The sequence below is a fragment of the Silurus aristotelis genome, assembly GCF_946808225.1.
Source record: "Silurus aristotelis genome assembly, chromosome: 20".
NCBI lineage: Eukaryota > Metazoa > Chordata > Actinopteri > Siluriformes > Siluridae > Silurus > Silurus aristotelis.
This window is the reverse complement of record NC_139593.1, coordinates 20381672-20404974: the sequence shown is the minus strand read 5'-3', so window position 1 is coordinate 20404974 and position 23303 is coordinate 20381672. Positions and strand designations below refer to the sequence as shown.

The window sequence follows — 23303 nt, the reverse complement described above, 5'->3', positions numbered from 1 at the left end:
AGAGAGCGAGAGAGAGAGAGAGAAAACATGGCAAGAAGAGAGAGAGAACAGAAAATAGCAAGTAGGAGGAAGAAGACAGAGAGAGAGAGAGAGAAAGAGAGAGAGACAAGAGAATATAGAAAGAGAAAACAGACAGACGGAGAAGATCGTGAGAGGGAGAGAAAAGAGAATGTAGTGAGCAAAAAGACAGAGACTGAAGAAAGGGAGAGGGGTGGAGAAGTCAGAGACGGAGAGAAAAGACAGACACAATATACTGTGAGGAAGAGACAGTGCGAGAGACAGAGAAACAGAGAGAGAGAGAGAGACAGATAGACAGAGAGAGAGATAGACGGGTTCATCTGCAGCTCGGTAAAGGATGAATGCATGCGCCCTGATTTCCTCACCGCGGGTGATAGCACTTTTTAATTAAGGTGCGAATGAGGCACGGATGGAGAGAAAAGACGGTGAATGATGGAGATTTATCATCGCCTCTCCACAGGCTCGCAACTTATCACTACTGCGACGCCTCAGCAGCGATAATTCTGTTAATAGAAATGCGCACACACACACACACACACACACACACACACACACACACACTTCACTCTTAATGCCTACACACATGCCTAGCTGTCGAAATGCTATTCAGATTTTTAATGAACCGCCTAAAAGCATGTTTAATGAATCACCAAGATTATTAAAACACACACACACACACACAAACGCAAACATTAATTCCATCCGATGCCATTTGGAACCTTAAACGGGGCAAAGGCTGAATGAAAAGATGAAGGAAGTGATACATTTCTCTCATTATGAAAAAACAGACATAAAAACTGGATTGAGGAAGCTGTGATAAGCAGACGGAGACATTCTTACATCGTTAATACAATGTCCGTAGGTGTAATCGTGTCCAACTGTAATCGTGTGTGTGTGTGTGTGTGTGTGTGTGTGTGTGTTAGAAACCATGTTCTTGTTTGAGGCTCTAGACATTTTGTCGTTATCAGGGGCTGGATATTATATATATATATATAATTATTTTTTTACTAATCATGTTCTAATCATGGAGTGTTTTATTTCGATTACAACACAACAACAACACAACACTAGAACAATGCAACATCACTCCTGTGATCAATTTGCCATGGAATTCGAAAAGCACCGAAGTCTTGAGGCGAAAACGATCGTAGACGCGCCTCCAACCATTTCGTCCAAAATCCACAAAGGATGTTGGCATGCAAAAGAAAGAAAGAAAGAATAGCAAGTAGGAGAGAGAGAGAGAGAGAGAGAGAGAGAGAGAGAGAGAGAGAGAGAGAGAGAAGATAGTGAGAAGTCCATCATTGTAATCACGTGTGGGACTCCCAGTTCCTATCCCTCTCTTGTTGCTTCTTAAAGGACGTAGTGATTCCTGGTTTTCTCAGAGTGAAACCAGAATGTTGGATGAAGCCACTGATGGATTCTGCGCTCAGTTCTTTTCCGTTCAGTTTCTTCACAACCAAAAAGCAAAAAAAGATACCAAGAGGATGGGAAGGAGACAGAACAAAAAAGGGAAAGAGAAAGGAAAGATGAACAGGAAGAGAAGAATGAAGACAGAGAGAGGACAGAAAAAATGAGAGAGACAGAGAGAGGACAGAAAAAATGAGAGAGAGAGAGAGAGAGAGAGAGAGAGAGAAGAAAGCAGGAGGTTCTTTATTTTATGAAGAGGACGTCTGGGACTTCCAATTCCAGCCAACATTCTGGGTGGACAGAAGCCACTGATGAATTTGGCGCTGATGGTTGATCAGTTCTTTTACATCTGGGTTTTTTCAAGAATCCCAAACCCAAAAAGGTGAAGAACAAGATCGCAAGAAACTTGAAACGAGATGTGAAACTGGAACCTATTGAAAACAGAGCGTCTGTGTATTCGTTTAGAGAGTTTTTATTCGAGGCCTGATGAAGGTGTTCTCGGAGATATTCGCGGGTCGGACGCAGGGTTTCCGATAATAATAACGATAATAATCATTACCCAGCTCAGCGTCTTCTCTGAAATGATGGCACAACATGAAATCAGCCGTCTAGCAAGGAAAGGGTTCATTTAAAGAAAAAAAAAAAGAAAAAAAGATGCATGGTTGCCATGGAGACATAGCTTTCTGAAGTGTTATGTTTCCTAATCTGAATTTAGATTACTAATCTCCAGCTCGGCTGTTGGGGTTTGTCATTTATATTTAGCGCGCGCACCCGCGTTTCCTTTTCGTTTCAATTCCACGCTAGTTTTCGTGTAGTTCTCGAAAACGCTCTCGGTTCCCTTTCTTGCTCTTTTTCTGAAAATATTCTAGGCACCAAAAAGTCCAGAATATTTGGGGCTGCCTTATCAGTTTGTCAGAGATAACAGGAAAGAAAATCGCTAGCGTGTGTTCGAGGGGGTGTCTGAAAAAAAAATGGGGAAAAAAAGGCTTTGTTACGCCGGATCTCGTTACGGCTTTAAGGTTGACTTTTGAACCCACAGACAGAGAGTCTGCCTGTCACTTCCTGTCTTAGCTTCACAAGCGGAGGAGGAGGAGGCGTGATCGGAGAACGGCTAAACGATTGCAGACTCTGACAGTTACTTTTAGAGCGAAAGGGGTAGAATAATATAAGCTTCGAGGTTGAGGGTTGGTTACAAAGTAAAATAATTTAGCAAACTCATCGATTAGCTTTTAACGTCTTTGCTAATTAACGTTTAGCTTTTAACGTCCTCGCTAGGTAGCCCGTCAACCTTGGGTTGCCCCATGAAATTCTCCGTTCTGATTGGTCAGAAGAGAGACAGTGGTTCTGGCTACGAGAGTGTGTTAACATGATGAGGTTTTCCGTAAAGACACATTTTAAGAACGCTGTAGTTTTTCTCCGACGTGACATCAGAGAGGAAGAAAAAGAGGCTGGTGATGGAGAAAGTTGAATGCCGAACAGAAACAAACTTGTTTTCAAGACATTCCTCAACATTAGAGTGTCTATAAAACAAAGTGTATGAATGTCTAGCCAAAAGTTGTAGGCAAACTGCGTGAAGAATAAAACGGAAAAATGGACCGGATTATACATTTATAAGTTCTACAAAGTGTTTGCAAGTCAAACTGGGACTTTTGAGGTCCTAAAATTGAAGAACGAATTTCTTGGAGTGGAAACGGCATTTATTTCACATTTAAATCACTGTACTGCGCTTGAAATCTTCTGTAGATTTCAGCGAGTTTGATGCCTTCGTTCACAAGAAACTTCAGCACCACACGCTGTTCCACACAATGTCAGCCACCTTGATTACCAGGCTCTGGACTGGCCCAAGTCATGTGTGCAACCTATAAGTAATAGCACACACTAGCCACTTAATAGTGCATGTAGTACCGCCGTGCTAGCGTCCATTTTTATACCTGTAACAAGTCCTGGCTCGACAACGTCCAACATATAAACGTATAAAAATGACACCGCTGCGCTCGCAACTCGTCTTCGAGTCGTTAAATATTTTCCTGTAACGTTTCCCCGTGTTTTGTTCCCTCTTTATCTGTTTTATATGGCAACCACATAATAGGATAAACATATCTATTCTGCGTTCGCTGCTTTCCCAGAGGTACTGTACAGGCAGTGATTTATGTTCCTCATTTGTTCCGAGTACACACTGGTTACTTGAGTCCAAAGTGGTAAACAAACTTTTTTCCCCACTCACTTGCTCCATTTCCTCTTTGCAGGTGAGAAGTGCGGTGGGCAAGTCGACGCCACCGAAGCAGGCTACATCACTTCGCCCGGGTACCCTATGGAGTACCCGCCGCACCAGAACTGCGAGTGGGTGATCACGGCCCCGGAGCCGAGCCAGCGCATCTCACTCAACTTCAACCCCCATTTTGAACTGGAGAGGCTCGACTGCAGGTACGGAACTGTTTGCTGAAAAGGGGACTGTGGTGCAATAAACCCATATCATGTAGAGAATAAATAGTACAACTGTAGCTTTTATAGGGAGACTAGGGAGTAAAATTAGCCATGCTGTCTGTGTGCGGGGGCGTGTGTGTGTGTGTGTGTGGGGGGGGGTGGTTGTCATGGATTTCTGTATTTGTAGGATAGACAGTAGCATTTTCCAAGAGTAACCTTGCCCTGGGATGCGGCAGTTTGTCGGAGGTGTCGGAGGCATGAGTTAGCCTTTAATGGTAGCTGGTTGGTTACGGATGATTGGGAATTTGCGTTTGAACAAACTATGGCGCAAAATGGAAAAATCCGACTCAACGATCTGATACCTCTAAATCGGATAGCATCCGATTTTTTTTTTATTTGGCTTAGATCTGTGCTGTTTAAAAAACACTGCCTGCCTGTGAAATTATTTGAGCATCTGTTTGATCTTATGCTCTAAAATCAAATGCATCGATGAGATTCCTTTCAAAACGATGCAACAATTGAAAAAAATCTGTAGTGCAAAACATGGCAAGTAGCCCGACTATTTTTGGGAGTTCGTCAAGCGTTTGTAGATGGTTTTCTTGGAACCTGACAAATCTAAAGGGTGAACCACATGAAAGTACAGAATATCAAGGCAAACTAGCTTTATAGCATATCGAGTCTTGATGAATACGGTTGGAAGAACGATGGTGAAGACTTGCAGGATGATCTGTATAGATCAGAAAGACGCAGAAAGACAGAGGAAGGAGCCGTTTGGAAGATGAGGATGAGGTGACAAATCTGGAGGAGAAAAGGGGGAAGCAGAAAGCTAGAGGGAACGCAAGATGGAGGAGGGTTATGAGACACATAATAGGGTTTGGAGCAGAGCTAAAAGGCTTATGTGGTGCAGCTGTCAGCAGGAAGGACACATTTCGAGGTTTCCTTTTTCCAAAAGCGGTGCAACATTAATGAGATTCTTGTCTTCACGTAAGACAAAGCCGGTGACTAAGTGAGGCATCCGAGGCAGTGCGGTTTGATTTACGTTGGTTGAGGGAGTTGCATCTGGACTATAAGGTTGTTAAAGGTTTCCTGTAGGCTTGAATCCACAAAAAGCACTAAATGTTGAAACTTAAAAAAAAAAAAAAAGGGGGGGGGGGCACTAAAGTAATTTTACCCAAACACAAGGAACAAAGTCAATATTTCAGAGGTTGCAGTTTGACAGACTTGCAAACACGGGGTGAAACGGTAGTACCCCTTTGTTATATCATTCATATCTGATGTCTTTATTTGGGAGTAAAAGTGTGTGTGTGTGTTTGGGTATTGGTCGGGTTGCCGGGTATATCTATATGATATATTCTGATGTCTGTGTCTGCAACTGTGTCTCTAAACCCCCCACTTCTAATCCACTTGTATCCAAGTCTCAAACCACAGCTCTGGAAGCCTCCGAATGCCATCCAGAATCCGATGTTACAGACGAGTCCTTTGTTTTAGCACAGAGCCACACCAAACCTACCGCATTTATTTATTTATAAGATGGAACAAATGGGGCTTTGGATGCATTAATGCATTCAGACTGTGGGTTTCCGGTTGGAGGGTTTTATCTCCAGGTCCAAGACAACAAAAACTCGACCAAAATGAAGGCCAGCCTTCTATCTGTCAGATGCAGTTTACGCTTTACCCACTTGGACAGGCTCCATGAGGGCACTTGTTTGTTGCTTAGAGTTATGAACACACACACAAAAAAAAAGAAGAAGACGGAATACACCATGAAGGCCAGTCCCAGCTAGGAAAACAGCCTGTGGGCGAGTTTTGTTCTCTTGGATTGGTCAGATAGCGAGGTTTCTGAGGTCTAGTGGTAAAGGAAGTGCTGGAGATCGATACGTTTTCTGCACATGGTAAACATTTTTAACACAAAGGCATTCGAATCGGTTACACCGCAGAACTGAAGGAGAATGCTCCGTTCGGAATCGACAGAAATCACTGTCCGTTTCGTTTCTATAGTAATTGCTGGCTGCTCAACATAAGCAGACATTTCTTCAACACTCATGGAAGGAGTCTCCAGTATCAGAGTTGTTGAGTAAGTTTTCAGAAAGTTTTTGGAAATTCTTCAGCACAATAAACTTTGATTTCCCAATGACTGGGAAAAGTTCGGAAAGATCTAGCTTTTTATGTGCGAGATTTTTTTAAGAGACACTTGCATGTTCCTTTTGTTTTTATACAACAAATCAGAATTTAGGTGCGACAACTGGGCAATTCATTCCTTGATAAACAACACCAAATAAATAAGCTCTAAATAATGCTTACAGAGCTTGGATGTATGCTACGATTCATTGTCTGGTTCCAATGAGCACAATCTAGACGGAATTGCATGGTGTTGAGGTGGTGCTCAGAGGCTAAAGCATTGGACTCTGGTTCGGACGGGCACAAGTTAAATTTTAAGCACTACCATACTGCCACCTCTGGGCACTTGAGCAAGGCACTTCAATCTCAACTGCTCACCCAGTTGCGCCAGATGAGGGCATCTACCAAATGCCATAAATGTGGTGAAGTATGGACCCATGTTGGGTTGTGAATCCCTTTTACTTTTTGGAACGTCTCCAACCTTCCCTGCTCCAAAACAACCTCAAACTATTAAGCTTCCACCTCCATGTTTGTCTGTTAGTGACAAACTTGTCAAACTTGGACTCGGATCTTTTTCCAGTCATTTAATGTCTAATTCTTTTGTGTTTTTGTTCCACAGGAACAAAAGCAAGATGAACGCATCTCAAAAACCATCAAAGATTTGCTTCCAAACTTTTCACATGCACATATGAGACCTTTTATAGCCGTTATAACTAACAGAAGAAACTTGTTTCATGGACGCCCAGGTACGGCAAACGCATTACCTGCAAACCGAGACGGAATCGACTTCGCCGCTTGCGCGCACGACCCCCAGATTTACTCCGATGTCCATTCATGCGTGCACTATATAGAGAGCGAGGGTTTGCAGGGTAAAGAAATCCCATCTGAAATTCAATATAAATTTGACTTTGTATGTTTGCAATGAATTATAAATGAAGCTCGGAGGCACTGAGGGGGTTTAGACGTGATTGCGGCTCGTGATTGATTTATTAGTCTTGGAAATTAAGCTGTTGGAAAGATTGGCGTCGGAGGAAAGTTCAGGAGCGGACCACGCGCACCACGCGTAAGCCAATACGGCGAGTCATTTGAACTTTCGTCACTTTCGTGTCTCTCACACACACGTATGAACTCCGATGCACCCTGGAACTACATGCAGAGAGACTATATTTTCTATCTCATGTCTTATTCTTAGTGCTTTGCTGTGAAGGTATTTATTATCCCCATTTTATTTTGTTCCTTATAACATTTTAACAGGAAAAAACACTTTTGGTGTGATGAGAAGTAATTTTACCAGCTTTGCAGTCAGGAGCTGCCGAAACACGGCTAGATTGTGGAGTTTTACCAAAAAAAAACAACAAAAAAAAAAAAACAAACATTTTCAGTGTAATAGAATGGAATCGTTTGTTTGACAACGTTTTCACTGCTGTTTCGGAACACTTTTTAATGACTGCAAGACTGAGTTCCTTAGATCTCGGCTGAAACGTTATGTCATAGAGCTGTTTGGTTTCTACATTTCATTCCGGATTATAGTTTCTAAAAGCTAGCAAATGATGGAAAGAAAAGTCTCGGGATATTTTTTCCCCCTCTATTCTCTACACGTCTCCTCCCTACGCGCAGTGTGCAATGAGTCATCGTCAGCACTTTGCAACGGTGCATGATTGATAGATCTGCCTTGCCATTTTCAAAGAACACACACACAACCATTTGCATTCACTTTATGCTCCAGCTCTCCCAAGTTTCCCCTCCGTTTTATAGAGCAGGTTTGGTACTCCAGGCCCCTTAAGACAAAGTCACATCAAGATCAAGCTGACTCGATTTCTCAAGCGCCATAACCTAATTTATCCTCTTCCATCCAAGAGAACCTGTATTATTATTATTATTTGTTCTTTTTTTTTTTTTTTTTTAAGATGAGGTGCAGAAGCCGTCAATGTCCGTGAGGCCACTTCAATCGTGGATTCGGTCCCAGAGGATTTGGGCCGGTTGCCAAATGGCTTTCACCTCGAGGGGCTGTAAGCAGATTGATGTGGAATAGATGTAATAAAAACGCTAGATGAAATATTAGGCTATATCTTTAATGCGATCTCCTGCAGTCTTCCCTCCGCCGCAGGGAGGGAGGAGCGATGTTGAGATTTCTACCGGTTATCTCGATGCCGGTCAGCCGCCTTTTTTTTCTGTATTAACCGTCTCTTCACGCTGCGGATCGTCGTCTCGAGCGTTATAAATCACTCGCCTGCTCGCTGACGGGCACGTCTGAGGTATTTATTCCTCCCAGCAGGGGAATAAAGTCGAGCAGGTGGATTCTCTTCTCACCCCCATGCTGCGCTACATGAAACAATGCCTCCACCAGCACGTCGCTCCATTCCTCCTGCTACATTATTCCTAGAGTTCTTGCACGAATGCCATTTGTTGATAGAGAACAAACTGCCGATAATTTTTTTAGCATTCAGATGTCAAACAGGCTTTTTGTGCACCAATGGATGGATATCCAATCACCATTTAGGCCTGGCCTGTCCGGCTTTTATTTTCATTTAGAGGAAACCCGGAATAAATGCTGCACTCGCGATCCTCTGCGTTAGCGTCGTTCTCAGATTGGATCAGCAAGCTAGCTATAATCGCATTCCTCTGAGATTTACTATTACTGTGATGAACCGAAAAAGCGTCACCGCGGATTTCCTTAAATCAGCCGGAGTCACTCTCTGGCAGGAAGCGCTCATCCGGCTGTACTGTTTGCAAGCTCATGGTCATGGCTTGTTTTTAGCTTGCCCATATTTAGCAAAGGTGCTAAGCTATCAACTCTCAAGGGTAACCTCACTCCTCTTGGTCAGCGAAGAAGGAAACGGGATTGATTGCTTAATGAGGAATCAATTGGCCTTCCAGACCAGTGAGGTCATGGCTAGCCAGGTCACTGGTCACAGACACAGAGGCTGCTTTACCATCATCAGGACCTCTTGCTTATATTTCTTCGTCCTGGGATCTTCAAGATTTGTTTTGTTTAAACGGCACATGCCCCTTATTATACATGATTATATCGAGCATCCGAGTTAATGTCAGACTGAAAATAAGTGGTGGATTATGATGAGTGGTAGCATGTCTAAAGTTACGTTCAGAACGAGTCACCATGCTGCTTCCCAGCGTTTACCTTGATGCTAAAATTAAACGAGAGGTTTATACTACTAGTGACGGATTATTTATTAGATCAACATCAATTTGCAGCCTAAACCAAAATCTTGTAACAGGTCCTTTTAGCCCTAATAACCCTAATAATTTGCATCTAGACTTTGGAGCAGGTATCTGAAGTAATTATTGCAATAAGCCAATTCGATTTGTTAAAAATCCTCAAGCTAATGGCGTAAAGAGTAATTCCTGAAGTGTATGTACATGGCCTTCTCATTTACACACTGTGTAAAACAAACCACATTGTATTCCAAATGTAATAATAGTCTGTATTATTGCCTGTAACTAGCTTTGTGTTCATGACTTCTTTTCTGGTCAAAACCAAAGCGCTGGACTGGGCAGCACCTGCCTTGAAAGTTAGCTACTAAATATATCATTTGCTCAACTACACATGCTCCTGTCAGAATCCCACACAAGTCTTTACACTCTTCCAGACATAAAAATCCAACATGAATTTGCCTGGACATCCTCGCGAGTTGCCCCCGTCCTGACGATCAATGGTGCTTGTGAAAGCCTAAGGCTTTTGTTTCTGTGGGCTGCCTCGCTCATCAGTAAGTGTCAGCTCTGCATTGGACGGAGAATGCGATTCGTTTCCCGGCCGGATTGGAGATGGCAGCTCTTCTCTTCCCTCAGGAATGCTCCCCGGCATCTACTTAATATTTCAGAGGCACTTATAGCTTATTAGGCGAGCCCCTGGAGGACGGCCATGCGGCTTTCTCTGCAGACTCTTAGCTTTATTTAATTTCAATTTTAGCTTCTCGACTGGCCTTCGGCTGGACTTAGAAGGGGTCCTGAAGCTGTTACTCTCGAAAACAATTCTGAAATGAAAAGAAAACGGGGTCTGAAGTGTGTTTGATTTTTGACAAGGCTGAGTGTCGGACCTGGACCTAGGCTTGCAGTGTGGAGTCGGCAATTGATCCGCCGATAAACAAGATCTGGGTTTTCCATTTGTGTGGTCTAAATGAATGTTGCATTGGTCAGCAGTATTTATGAGGATGGAAGGGAAAATACACGTTCTGGTCAATGGTGATATCCCGAACTATGAAGACGCTGAAAGACTAATGAGCTGACGATGGGTCCTATTACCCCCGGTGAAGTCTGGTGGTGGTAAATTTGAAATGCTAAATACAAAAGATCTGTCCGACACCTAATCCTCTAGGTAATAAGACAAAGGGAAACACCAGCGTTGTTTTATTTTTTTTCTTTCCTTCAGATGAGACCTTTTGGGGCAGTCAGTGGTGCCTTGGGAATACGAGGTGAAAGAAATACAGCTGAAAAACATACAAGGTGTGAAAGGCAATTAGTGGCTGAGAAGAAAGAAGTGAACCAGGGATTAAGAGTAACTAGGAGGTGTATGAAAGCTAAATATAAAAAGATGTGTACCAAAAAAAAAAAACAGGGTCAACAATCCCATGCATGCCTCCATGAAAATGTTATATTTAAAAATGTGACAAAAGGTGCTTTGGGTAATGCTCACACTCTGGCTTATGTGAAGCGGCTTGTAAAAATCAATATAAAGGCGTCAAAAATAAGCGTACGATCAACGCCTTTTGTGAAACACCGAGCACACTTCCCGTCTTTTTTTTTTTTTTCCACCATCAAGCGGAGCTCTCCGTAGCAATCAAAGCCCCTAGGAGTCGGCTCGAGTCGGTCAATATGGCGAGTTCGACACACTCGCTCATCGCTGCTAATCCACGCCGGGGCAAGAGCCTCGGCAAAATCAATTACAACCTAATTACACTTGCGCACGGTTTACAGGCTTTTATCCTCAATGTGTGCGTGTTTAAATTCGGCATTCAGTTGCCGTGTCTATGCGTCACCTCGGAGTATACAATAAAAACTTCTATTCGGCAAATACTTCAGCAGCAATGCCTAAACAACGGTCCTAAAAATGTTGGAAAACCTACACCTTTTCCTCAGATTAATACAGATCGCGAAAACAGGAGACTCCTTCCAAAAATGTTAAACATACATGTTTATGTGGAAAGTCTACTGTACAGAAACTTGCGTAAATGTGTTACTGCAAACGCATTCGAGCAAGAGCATTAATATAAATACTCGACAGCAGGAGTGTGTGTGTGTGTGTGTGTGTGTGTACGCATTAATGTTTATGCTTTGTATCCAATCCACATCCAGAAGTAAAACATCTTGAGAGTTTAAATTAGCCCTGGCGTACCTGAAGCCTCTGTTGGCGCCGGAGAACTTCCACCACACCTGTGCCTCTATGTCAGCCCGAGCGGCCTTGTGTAGTGTCAGGTTTACCCACACACACACACCACACTCACACACACACACACATTCCTGGGGTGACGTGCTGGAGCCAGCAGTTCTGCAAACAGCCAGCAGAAGAGTGTGCGCCAAAGTGGGGGTGGTGGAAGGAGGTCAAAAATGTGTCTTGTCATGACTTTATCCTGTTTTGGCCTTGTTGGAGTGTTGAACAAATTTCAAACCTCCATACTGCTCTCAAATCCCCGGCCCCCAACCCTAGCAACCCACCACTCCTGGGGTAAAACCTCATGACCGAGTGCCAGAAAGGTGGGGGGGGGGAGACACTTAGGTGGGGGGAGAACCCTAGACTCATTGAGATTTACATTTTTTTTTTTACTCTAAATAAAAAGGACTTCAATCTATTTTTACTATGTGACCTAACAAGTGAAATGGATCTCATCATAAGTGTGGATCGTTAAAAATGCTATCTGGAAAAATGTATAAATATACAAACACTATAAATAAAGAATAATGGGTTTTGATTGGGCTTCTTGAGGACATGATGTTAGTGGTTTCAAAAATCAATCATAAGGCATTCACCTTAACTCTTAAAAATTCTGTAAAGCTGCTTTGAGACAATGTCTGTTGTGAAAATACCCCTAGAAATAAACTTGACATGACTAATTGGTGGTCAGTAGAAGCAACTGAGACTTCGTTCAATGAGGGTAAAAAAAAAAAAAAAAAAAATGAAGGCTCCAGATTAGATTTTCAATTAAGATTTGAGAACGTAGCCCCTTGAGAAGTGTCGGTCAGGTTTGGTACGTTGTAAGGTTTTTGTGTAAAGAATATGAAACTTTAGGAAGCTGAGGTACAGTTACTACAAAACTCTCAAGATCACCAGTCTAACCAGTCGAGAATTCAGTAGCGGCATTGTAGAACTGGATATTTGTAGACAGCATGGAATCAGACTAAATGAAATAGTTTCGGTGAGACAGCTGGATTTTGTCTTTTTGTTTTTAAAGTGTCAAGTAAGGAATGCGCTTTTGTTATGGGAAAGCAACTGGTAGCCAAAAGGGTCAAAAGGTGATCCCAGGTCATATACATATAAGCTTTCCTAAAATTCTCTTAAATTTGAGTGATATGTTGTCTAGAGTCACATTGCACGTTTTTCCAAAAGGTTTTTGTTTTTTTGTAAACAGACGTATTTGCTGCCTGGTTTTGTTTTCACTGCATGAAAAGTCGTTAAGTTGGAAGCTTATATTAGCACTACACCTACATTATGGGATATGGGGAAGCAGAAACCACGTGAAAAACGTTTAGTAAACCCGATCCAAAATAACCCCTTTAAGTAACCAGGAACCCTTGTGCTTCTCCCTTCAGGTATGACTTCATTGAGATTCGCGATGGGAACTCGGACTCTGCTGAACTCCTGGGGCGCCACTGCAGCAACATTGCCCCCTCGGCCATAATCTCGACCGGCCCCGTTGTACACATCAAGTTTGTCTCGGATTACGCTCACCAGGGTGCCGGGTTCTCACTGCGATACGAGATTCACAAGACTGGTGAGTGAACTTTACCTTTTTCTTTTGCTTTTAATTAACATTTGATGTTCAAATTTCCCAAAAGGCATTTGCCCAATCATTGGGAGTTCATAAGTTTGAATTCAGACTATAGCCCAGAGTGCAAGAGCACAAAACTGACTATCCTCTCTGGGTGGGAAGAATGACACTCTCCCACTCTAAGTCTAACAATTTACCTACTGGTATGCTATTAGAAGGTGGGAGGGAACCCGGGAACCCAAATGAAACCTTATGCGCGGATAAGACAGGTGTGCCATGAAATGTCTGGAATCCAATTTTTGCTGCTTTACATGTGTAATATACACTGTTAAAGTCAGAGATATCATTTCCAAACAGCCTCTAAGGTTCCTGTATAGATCCTGACAACAAATGATTATTCTTTGAGGTTCCAGACTGAGAATAACAAGAAAACCAAACCAAAGACACTTTTCTTTGAGTCACAAGCTCCGTTTAGCAGTTACCTTCATTATGCAAAAAAAAAAAAAAAAAAAAAAAAAAAATGTCAGAGCAGCCTTTCAATTCTTTTTCAAAAGGTCAGGAGACCTCTGGTCCACAGCACGCCAGTCGGGCGCAGAGCTACACGTCCGCATAAAATTACCGCGACGCAATCCCAGACCAATTAAACATCAAGGGAAGGGGTGATGAAAATAAACCCAGTTTAGGGGAAAAGGGAGGGGTAGAGGTGGGAGGGATGGGGGTTGGTTTAAATGCTTAACTCTTTTCATCCCTCTGCAAACATGCAAGGAATGCCCGTATAATTGGACTCTGATCTCCAGTCCCTAGAGATGTGTACGTTCTGCCTGTAGCCTGCGGATGCCAGACTTAGAAGTGGCACAGGACAAGGAGTTACTGGGAGGAATTTGCTTTTAAGAATAGAACAGAACACAAATGCAGCCATGCTTGTCGATGAGGATATCCAACCCTATGTTAGGTAAGGGTTCCTCAGGCATTAATGGGTAGATACAGCATCATTGCTGGATAATGGGGTTGTGTTTGGATTGTGGAAGCACTTATTATATGGACCTATGTAGAACCACGAGAGGTTCCCTGAGAGTACTGAAAGAACCACACAAACACAGTCATGGCTGTCACTGGTAAGACTCTACTTCTGTATTTTTGGTGGGGAAACACTTGAATGGGTCTATGTAGAACCTTTTTGGGGTCCCCTAAAAGGAAGGAATAACTAGTTACAAAGCTAAATTTGATAAGTGTACAGTACGCCCATAATAAATAATTAAACCCTAAGCTTTCAGTCAGATGACGGTTTCTCAGGGGGTTATTTGGGGGTTGGCTCCTTTGCTTACTAAAAGCTTCCACTTGGTTTGGAAAACTCACTCATTGTATGTTGCAACACAGTGTTCCCTGAGAGAGGCAGGACAAGTTACTAACAAAAAACATAATTGCTATCAATGGTAACATCTGAGAATTTTCTTTGGTACATTAAACATGGGGGGGTCTTGGTGGATTAGGCATCTAGACTTCGGAAAGTGGATTAGGAAAATGTTTTGAAGTGGTGCATGAAGAACCTTGAAGAGTTCCTTGACTTGGATGGCAAAGTGTAATAATTCATTTCCATTGACATTGTCTCAAAGCAGCTTTATTGAGACAGTGGTAATAAAAAAATATATACAAAACTAGATCACCACAATACCTTGATATAAAAACTGATGATGATATTCCACTAGAACACTTTGCTGACGTGTCAATATCGTATCATATTTCCCAGGCTTCGTCAATGCTACCTCCTAAAAAATACAGTAGAAATAACGTGACAATAAATGACAAGCAGAGCATCATGGATTATTATTATTTTTTAATAAAAAACCTCCAGATGTAAAAATGAGTCATCTGTGCTTCTTAGAAACAATGATGTCACTAGCGAATAATGTTTATCAAGCTTTGCTATGAGCCGTTGCTTCGAACCCCTCATGTAATGTGGTCCATTACTACAAGGCTGACTTGACAAACGTGAATTGCTCTCGCCATTTTTTCGTGTGGAAAAATGTGCGCTGTTCTGGCCTGCTGACAACATAAAGTGTGTAGGCGTGGACTTCGGTGACAGAGTGAAGTGCACGTGGGCGCGTTTGCGTCGTCGTGTATGGTCGGCATATGTTCACCGTTTGACGGCTGTTCCCACTTTCCACGATCTGGCGAGTGGTGAGGAAAAAAAAGACGGCTGTTTATTTTCGGATGTTGCATTTCAGGCCACGGAGTACAGCGAGGCGAGGTTTGCAGACTGCTGGACTGAACCTTCAGAGTTAGTTTTTTTTTTTCTTTCTCATCGAAAGTGGGAGTGACGTGCGGACTGTGTTTTATGACGGGAAGCGCCTTCGTGGGAGATATGGATCGTTCATATTAACCAGTTGTCAAAGACCTTTTCTGTGCTTCTCCGAAACACCAAGAACCTTGAACTCTTAAAGGATGTGTGTTTGTGAGTGTTTGTGTTTTGGGGAGGAGGAGGAGTGACAGGAAATGAACACTTTTCACCATTGACTATCTGAACCCTGAGGGAACAGTTCGGCTTTCTCTAGTTTTTGGTTTGGATGACTGGAACACGGTGTTGTTTAAGAAACCAGCAGCCGTCGTTATCCATGTTTACTTCTATGCCGCATCCGAAATGGGTCACGTTTTCTGTTTGTCGGTAACATTACCGGTAGCATTATTTTCCCCTTAAACTGCACCTCAAATTTTGTGCAAATTGGCTTTTCCTGCCTGAACCTAAATGGTGTAATGCAAAAAAAATATATAAAAAGGGTTGTGTCTCTTTCCATTACAGTTTGGAATCGTTTGAGACCATCACACGGATCGATAAGGTGGGATAAACAGAATTAGGGAGTTAGCACTCACAGACAAGTGTATTTTGGTGCCATTCTGCAAAGGCTGAGTGGTGAAAAAGCTTGACAAGATGGGATGCGATTACTTTACCTACAGACGCTATAGGAATTAGGCGTGCAACTCGAGCTGTGTAGCGATTTAAATAGTTATATCCGAAATCGGATTTAAAACAGAAGAGCATGTGGCTTCATTCCAACTATCGCCCCTACGGAATATGTCAGGTAACCAACAGTTCTACATAAACTCGGCTGCATCGTGTCAGTTTATACTTGAACAAACAATTAACCTGACCGGGCAGATACTAATAGCGCAGTCCTGTGGAAACGTGGCCAGCTTCATCACAGACCGCTCACAAGGTGGAAACCTCCAGAGACTCTTCGATTTTGTCCCGAAGGACCCCCTTTGGTTCACACCCTTCATCTCAATCATGTCAAGTTTAGGAATAATATAGTGCGCCCCCCTGTATGTATCTGCATTTTATTCCAATAAAACTGAAAAATTGCACTTCTTTTTTAAAGAGTAGTGTGTGTTTTAGCAATTTTTGGTGTTGTTTCTCACATTGTGTATCAAGTTATATATTTAAAACGCTTAACCGTTTTTTTTTTGTTTGTTTGTTCTTTTAACCTTGGTGTAATGCAGCAATATATTTTGTACATCACTTTTTTTCTGATGAGATTCATAAATAAATAAAATACACTTACTGGATTCGACCGGCCCAGATCACAAACTATTTTTGCCTTCGTTAGCAAATGAGAATTGGCAGATATTGGAAGAAAATTGAGTTAAGAAAATTCCCAGCTGACTTCTGAAAGCTCAGGGAAGGCAATAATTAAAAGCGTTCAAGAATTTCACCTGTCACCCAATAGCCAGACTAATCTTGTTTATTTGTGACCACCCCCCTTAACCCCATTACTCATCCCTTCTACCTAAAACCTTCTATCCGGCACTGGATTGCATGCTCCTCCATACACCCCCCACCCACTCCCACTACTCTAGATTACAACAGTCCCTACCCCCACTTCGACCTAAAAGCAAACCCTGCCCTCCCTTAATGCTCCCCATTTTCTGCCCTAGTTCCATCACACCAGATTTTAACCCTCTACCATGAGTGCTTGCCACAGCGATACTGCCCCACCCACAGTGATGAGCATTCCACTGTTGCCATGGTTCATATCGGAAGACTTCGCATCTTTAGGCCTATTGGCACTGCCCTGGCATGAGTGTCATCACATGAAAAGAACATACGACACTATCCTAACCACCCATTCTCCACACCCCCACGAGGGCATCTTGTTCACCCAGTCCATATTACTAACACTTTATTTATTTTATAAAAAAACCCACTATCTTGTATTTCTGTGTCACTTCTGATTTCCATCAACTCCCCAACTTGCCATGTTGCCTAACTGTACATTAGTGGGACTCTGACTCTGGACGAGATTCCATTCCATTTGTGATGAATAACATTGAGCATGAATTAATAACTGGCCCGTTTTTTTTTTCTTTCCCCCACACCCAAAGTTATATGCTCAAGTTGAAATTCTCCAGGGATGTCAGAAGTATGCCATGTTCTATATGTGTCACCCAGACTTCTGGGTCAGGCGTCAGGCGAGTGAGCCTTGAACTGATTTTTGAACTTTTTGCGCTTTTTTTTTTTGTTGTTGTTTACCAAAAACCAGCACTATATGATTGACATCTGAACGGCTCAAGTCTGCGAAAACTGGCGAAAGTAAAATGAGGCCCTAGTGGAGAACGTCACTTTTGGACACGGCTTTTCAACAGAAAAAGTAAAGGAAAAATAAACAGCGGTGTGGATTACTGGAGAAATGATTTCAAATATTAGTTTTCACCTATAATGGCGATCATGCCTCGCTATTATCAATGCTCCGTTTGGTTTGGAGGGCCCTTTCCCAGTCAACTCAGCTCCCAGACCAAGACTGGAACGGAATGCATTTGCAGTGAACAGACGCAGCGACTAGCCGTTACTTTTTTCTAGCCACGCGTCCCAAATGCCCAACCATTATTCGGTGTGCCAAAAGCAGACGGGGGCATGTCCTGGGCCCGAGGAGTTCACATGCACATTTTAGCGTGTTCATAAACATGAACTAATGAGCTCATGCAGCACGTATGGTGCCGTCTCATGATGTTGGCACGCGCAGTGAGGTCAAAGGCAAGAAAGGGGGCGGGGGTGGTGGAAATAAAGGGGACTTGAAGAACACTTTGAAAGGATGGCCTAATTCTAGCGGGATCACAGTCTGGAATGTTCTGTCTCATTAAAATAGCTCAAAAGATTACATGTGCATTTACTGAAAATGTGTTTGCAATAAAAACAAGATATTACAATGTAAGCGCCACAGCGCTGCTGAATGCTCGATTCTGATTGGTCAGAAAAAGGAGGAAGTGTTTTTTGCAATTCCTCTGTATTCTGACAAGCGGAAGGGTTTTTGTTATATAAAATAATACCTCAGTAAATCGTTCTTAAACAAGTATTGTTTTAATGCAATGCAGTATTTCGTCGCGGTGTTGAGTTCCGAGCGTGCAGCGAGTGCCGAAACACTTTTTTGTTGTCATAACACGACGAGTACCAGATTTGACGAGTTCCGCAGCCAACACGTACCGACGTATTTTATATCTGTGTCAGTGAGTCTGGTGAGGGGAAAGGAACTTCCTCTCACTGCTGTAAGAACAGGAACCAAACTAGCTCTATGACGATGTAAGTACGAGGTGATATAAAAAAAAAGTTTGGAGACTAGTTTTGTAACATGCCAACAGATGGCAGCACGAGGCTTCACGCACATTCACAGGGAGCACCGCCCTTCACAAGTCAGTTTGCCAAAAGACCATCCTGGGTACATCGGGAGCTGAGACAGAGCGAGTCTCCAAACTTTTTGATGCCACCTCGTACCTCTACAAGGCATGGTAAGGGTGATGTATATTTGTGGCCATAGGTAGACCTTCTGATGGAACACGATTTTTTATTCTGGTGCATGGGTGGGCAAGCGCGTAAGCCCACTCATTGCTAAAGGGAACGCTCTGGCATGACACCATATGGGGAAAAAAATAAATAAGCAAACAATTAGACAAATGAACAGCTACGGAAAGACAGCGAGATCCAGATGTCCACATGCACAGCGCAGGAGCTACGAACGTGTGCTGCATCTCCAGGTGAAAACGAGGCATGCTGGGAAGCGTGGGTATGGGCCGATCGGCTGCCAGCGCTCAGGGTGCATACATTTGCATCGCTTATGAGCCATGGGCTCTCGCTGCCTGCCATTTTGACTTGTTTGTTTTATTGTTCGCTTTTGCCTCCTGATCGCTCGTTCTCTCTCATTAAGTCGGCCTGTTTTCTCTTTCGCTTGTGCTTTCCTATTAAGTTATACCCCCCCCTTCTCCGTACAATGAACAGCAGTGTTGGCACGATTGAAAATGTGCAAACTCTCAAAGGCCAAAAATTACATCACGATTCAGTCGTGCTGCGTTTTGTTCACAGGGAGCTTGCGAAATGTGCGGAGAACAATCAAATACGAAATGATTCCGCATGAAGCCGAGCTTTCAGTGATGGAGGTTTATATAAAGAAAGTTCATATCAAGAAATCTAGATCAGGGGAAAGGCAAAAAGCGGTACAGAGGTAACATTGCTCGTCTAACGTCTCTCATAGAAACCAAGAAAATGCATCCACGTGGCTGGCTTTCACTGTTGATCTGCTTACATCATGACTGATATTTCTCCTATTTTATTATAAAATCTTTACTTAATGTAGCCTCCTATATGCTTGCTATTCTTGTCCTCGTCTCAAAATAGCCTCAGGTTACCATTTCGAGTTTTCAAGTAGGAAAATCAGCCGAGAGTGTTCAGCCAAGAGGAAATATTTTTATAGTAAAGTAAAGGAAATAAAACTGGCTCATCTTTTATCCATTGTGCAATGATAAATAATAACATAATACCAAAAAAATGGCTAAGCATCAGCAATCAGCCTGATTGACCTCTTCCCACGTTTGTGCTTTTCAGGTTCAGAACACTGTTTCCGGAATTTCACAGCCCCGACTGGTGTGATCGAGTCGCCCGACTTCCCAGACAAGTACCCCCACAACCTGGAATGCTCCTACATCATCATCACCCCATCTCAGACAGAGGTTACCCTCACCTTCAAGACCTTCGACTTGGAGAATGACCCCTTGCTGATGACTGAGGCTGAGTGCAAATATGACTGGCTGGAAGTGTGGGATGGGCTGCCCCAGGGTGAGCTCCTGCATGCGTAGCATTGCTTGTGGTGTAGAGGCGAGGACGATGACTGACTGGGGCGGGTGGCACTAATAGGACAACGTGCTTGCAAGGCTTGTTCATAGTCCAGAATTATGGACATTTGTCGAGACTGTTAGATTGTTAGGTAGGTAAAGAAAATACCACTGTTTTTTGGGGAGGTTTCTTGAGGTAAACTTTTCTTTGGAAAAGGTCACAATACTTGAAAGAGTCCAGAATATATTATATGAAGTCAGATACTGTTAGTATTTTAGTAATCAGCATTTACGCTCACCAACTGAGATAAATGCTGTAACTGGTAAAACTTAACAGTGCTTGAAAGACCAGTTTTCTCCAAACACCCTGAATAACTGGATTACCAGGTCATGTTTGGAAAGCTTGTTTTAATAAATAAATTCTGAAAAAAAATAAAAATAAAAAAAATAAATCATTCATACTTCCAGAAACTGTGAGGTATTTCCTGCAAAACCACCTTCTCACGAATGTGGTCCAAATTCTTAAAGTTCATTCATAAAACAGTTGACTGCATTTCTACATTTCCCAAAAAAATGGATCTTGGTGTAATAATGCTGTAGAAGTCTGTATGCAGGGAAAAAACCTATTCCGAGGGGAATGGATGACCAACCATGTTTCATCACCTATCAGAAAAGCAATACATGCCTAAACGTATTCTAAAACGATTTTATTTCGTTTATATGTAAGCTTTGCTCTGGGTCGCTGATCTTGTAGACAGGTTTATGGTGTTCGGGGGCAAGTGTTACCTTTGAAATCCGCCCTGCCAACCTATCTACCATCCTCTGTCACGATGTAACCTGTTGATGTAAGCAATCATCATAAACCTGCTGGGATTTTTATCAAAATCCCTTGAAAATAACCATAAAGCCAATAGGTGGATGTTATGACTTGACAATTCCTTGTGCCCCAAGCAACCAAGCTTGACATCCCATGTCTCAAAACTGCAAAAAAATGCACAGGCCCCAGTTTGCATCACTCGTAGAGGTGGACAAACTCTTTACCCTAGCTCCCAAGATAAGTAAATTGCATAGCATATAGCGTCTGTATAGCAACGTATAGCATTAATCTTCGGCTTCTGAGAAAGTGGTCTCTTTCCTCATCCACCAGAGAAAGCAGGGAAAAAAAATAAATAAAAAAATGCCCTCTCGACCCTTTTTACTTCTTATGCATGTTTAATGAGTGTGCCGCACTACACGCAACAACCAATAATACATTTTGATCATATGTAGGAGGCATTTTGACTAGTTAAATGAATGTATCAACTTGTACAAATGAAAGATGCAGGATTCGGAATTGTTGCCAAGCTGAAAACAGAGCTAAAATCCATAGTCTGGGCACGGATTCTTTTCGTCACCAGGAATTTGGGTCCGCGTTAATGCATTCGACAACTTCTACATTGTTGTTAATTTGCGTTAGACTGTATAATTACCACGAGGCTGGGCAGGACCGTGGCTATGTTCCTTGCTCGACTAGCTAGCTAATTTCTAGCTTGTACATCACTTCTCGCTCCCCTTAAGGTGATGTGTAATCAGTCGGCGTTGCCGTGTGAAAGCTAATAAGACCTGGCTTTATTTCCAAATCAATAAAAAGTCATTTGCTTCTGTATTAGCTGGGTGTTTTGGTCCGTCTAGAAATAAGCTTGTACCATTTATTATAAACACCGCTTGCTGATTAAGCCTTATTTCTTTCATTTAAAGCCTAAAGCACTTCCTTCTTCTCAACAAGATTGAGGACCTCATCAGTGACCTGGATTATTCACATTATTTTGGTAGAAGCTCAAAAACGGTTAAGTTTGGGCCTAATTGATGAGTCTGATCAGGGGATCTACTGGGGCATGGGGACACACTCATGGTTTGGACCATGAGATAGGGACTAGACAGTGTAACTTGTGTGGTATATGTGTGGTATAAGGTCCTTTATAAAAATTCGCTCTCCTCCACAGTTTCGCCGCTGATTGGTCGATATTGTGGCATGAAGATCCCTCCGGAGATCGTGTCTTCCACAGGGCTCCTGTCTCTATCCTTTCACACCGACATGGCAGTGGCCAAAGATGGATTCTCAGCACGCTACAACATGACTCGCAAAGACGTCACGGAGAGTAAGTGTGATGCGTTTATTGCTCATGAACCCACCATTTTATGGGACTCCTCAGGGAATTGAGGAGTCTGAGTATCATTGTTTAGCGTTTAGCACATTCTTCTCTTTATTTCACCATGTTTATCGTGTCTTGTTTTTTTAAAGTAACCGAATCTCATCATTTTCAACCTTACTCGGTACCTTTTAGAAGGAAGAAAAACCTACCTTTGTTTTCTTCCTCCATAGGCTTTCCCTGCAACACTGCTTTTGGCATGGAGTCAGGAAAGATTTCAGACGAGCAGCTTTCCGCTTCCTCCTCGTTCTACGACGGGCGCTGGCCTCCTCGCATGGCCCGTCTCAACAACGAGGACAACGCATGGACACCTGCAGAAGACAGCAACAAGGAGTACATTCAGGTTACTATCACACGGATGCCATTAAGCCTCCGAAACGCTCCATAAGCCCGGTGTTTGTTGTCTCTGCAGGGAGTAGTCACGCGTGAAGAACCTTACTATATTTCTAACAGTTTGTGTGATGGATGAGGGCACGATCAAAATACAGGTTTAACCATTTCCCCCCCCGGCAATCGTGATTTTGCTTGAAATTTTCGCTTCTGTCAACTTGGCGGGCGTTTGACGAGGCCTGAACCTGGGAATCCTCATGTATTTATTTTTTTGTTGATTAGAATCAGGTGTGAGGTTTGAAAAGAGAAACGAGAAAGAAATGAAGAAAACAAAACAAATAAAAACCCAAAACAAAACGAAAAAAAAACACTGCCTTTATACTGCCATTCTTCCTCTCCACCTTCCTTTTAGGTGGACCTGCACTTCCTGAAGGTTCTTACGGGGATCGCGACGCAGGGGGCCATCTCGAAGGAGACGCAGAAGTCGTACTACGTCACCACTTTCAAGCTGGAGCTCAGCACCAATGGAGAAGACTGGATGATATATCGCCACGGCAAGAACCACAAGGTAAGCAAAGCAAAGGGCCGTTTCATCTTCGCTCCAGGAAGCTGCCCGCGGGAGGAACTGCTCATCATTACAACAAGAACCAGACGTAGGCGATTTTACTGCTGAGAACCCAGAGCTGGTTAAGGGTTTTATTAAAAGCAGAAGTGCGATTTTTAATACTTGCCCATTCCAATAATAGATTTCTAACTGTATATATGTTTCTAGAGGAGGCAGAGC

At 42.8% G+C, this 23303-nt stretch overlaps 1 protein-coding gene across 2 annotated transcripts in view; it reads left to right on the top strand.

Moving 5' to 3' along the window:
* The window catches only part of nrp2a (neuropilin 2a), a 50110-nt gene that overhangs the window by 4399 nt on the left and 22408 nt on the right, over positions 1–23303 (top strand). For both annotated transcript variants that reach the window (XM_083522299.1, XM_083522300.1), the window contains exons 2-7: positions 3672–3849; positions 12730–12911; positions 19774–20004; positions 21983–22138; positions 22363–22532; positions 22932–23087. In XM_083522299.1, the coding sequence (XP_083378425.1) occupies positions 3672–3849; positions 12730–12911; positions 19774–20004; positions 21983–22138; positions 22363–22532; positions 22932–23087 (1073 nt within the window). The remainder of the gene's footprint in view (positions 1–3671; positions 3850–12729; positions 12912–19773; positions 20005–21982; positions 22139–22362; positions 22533–22931; positions 23088–23303) is intronic.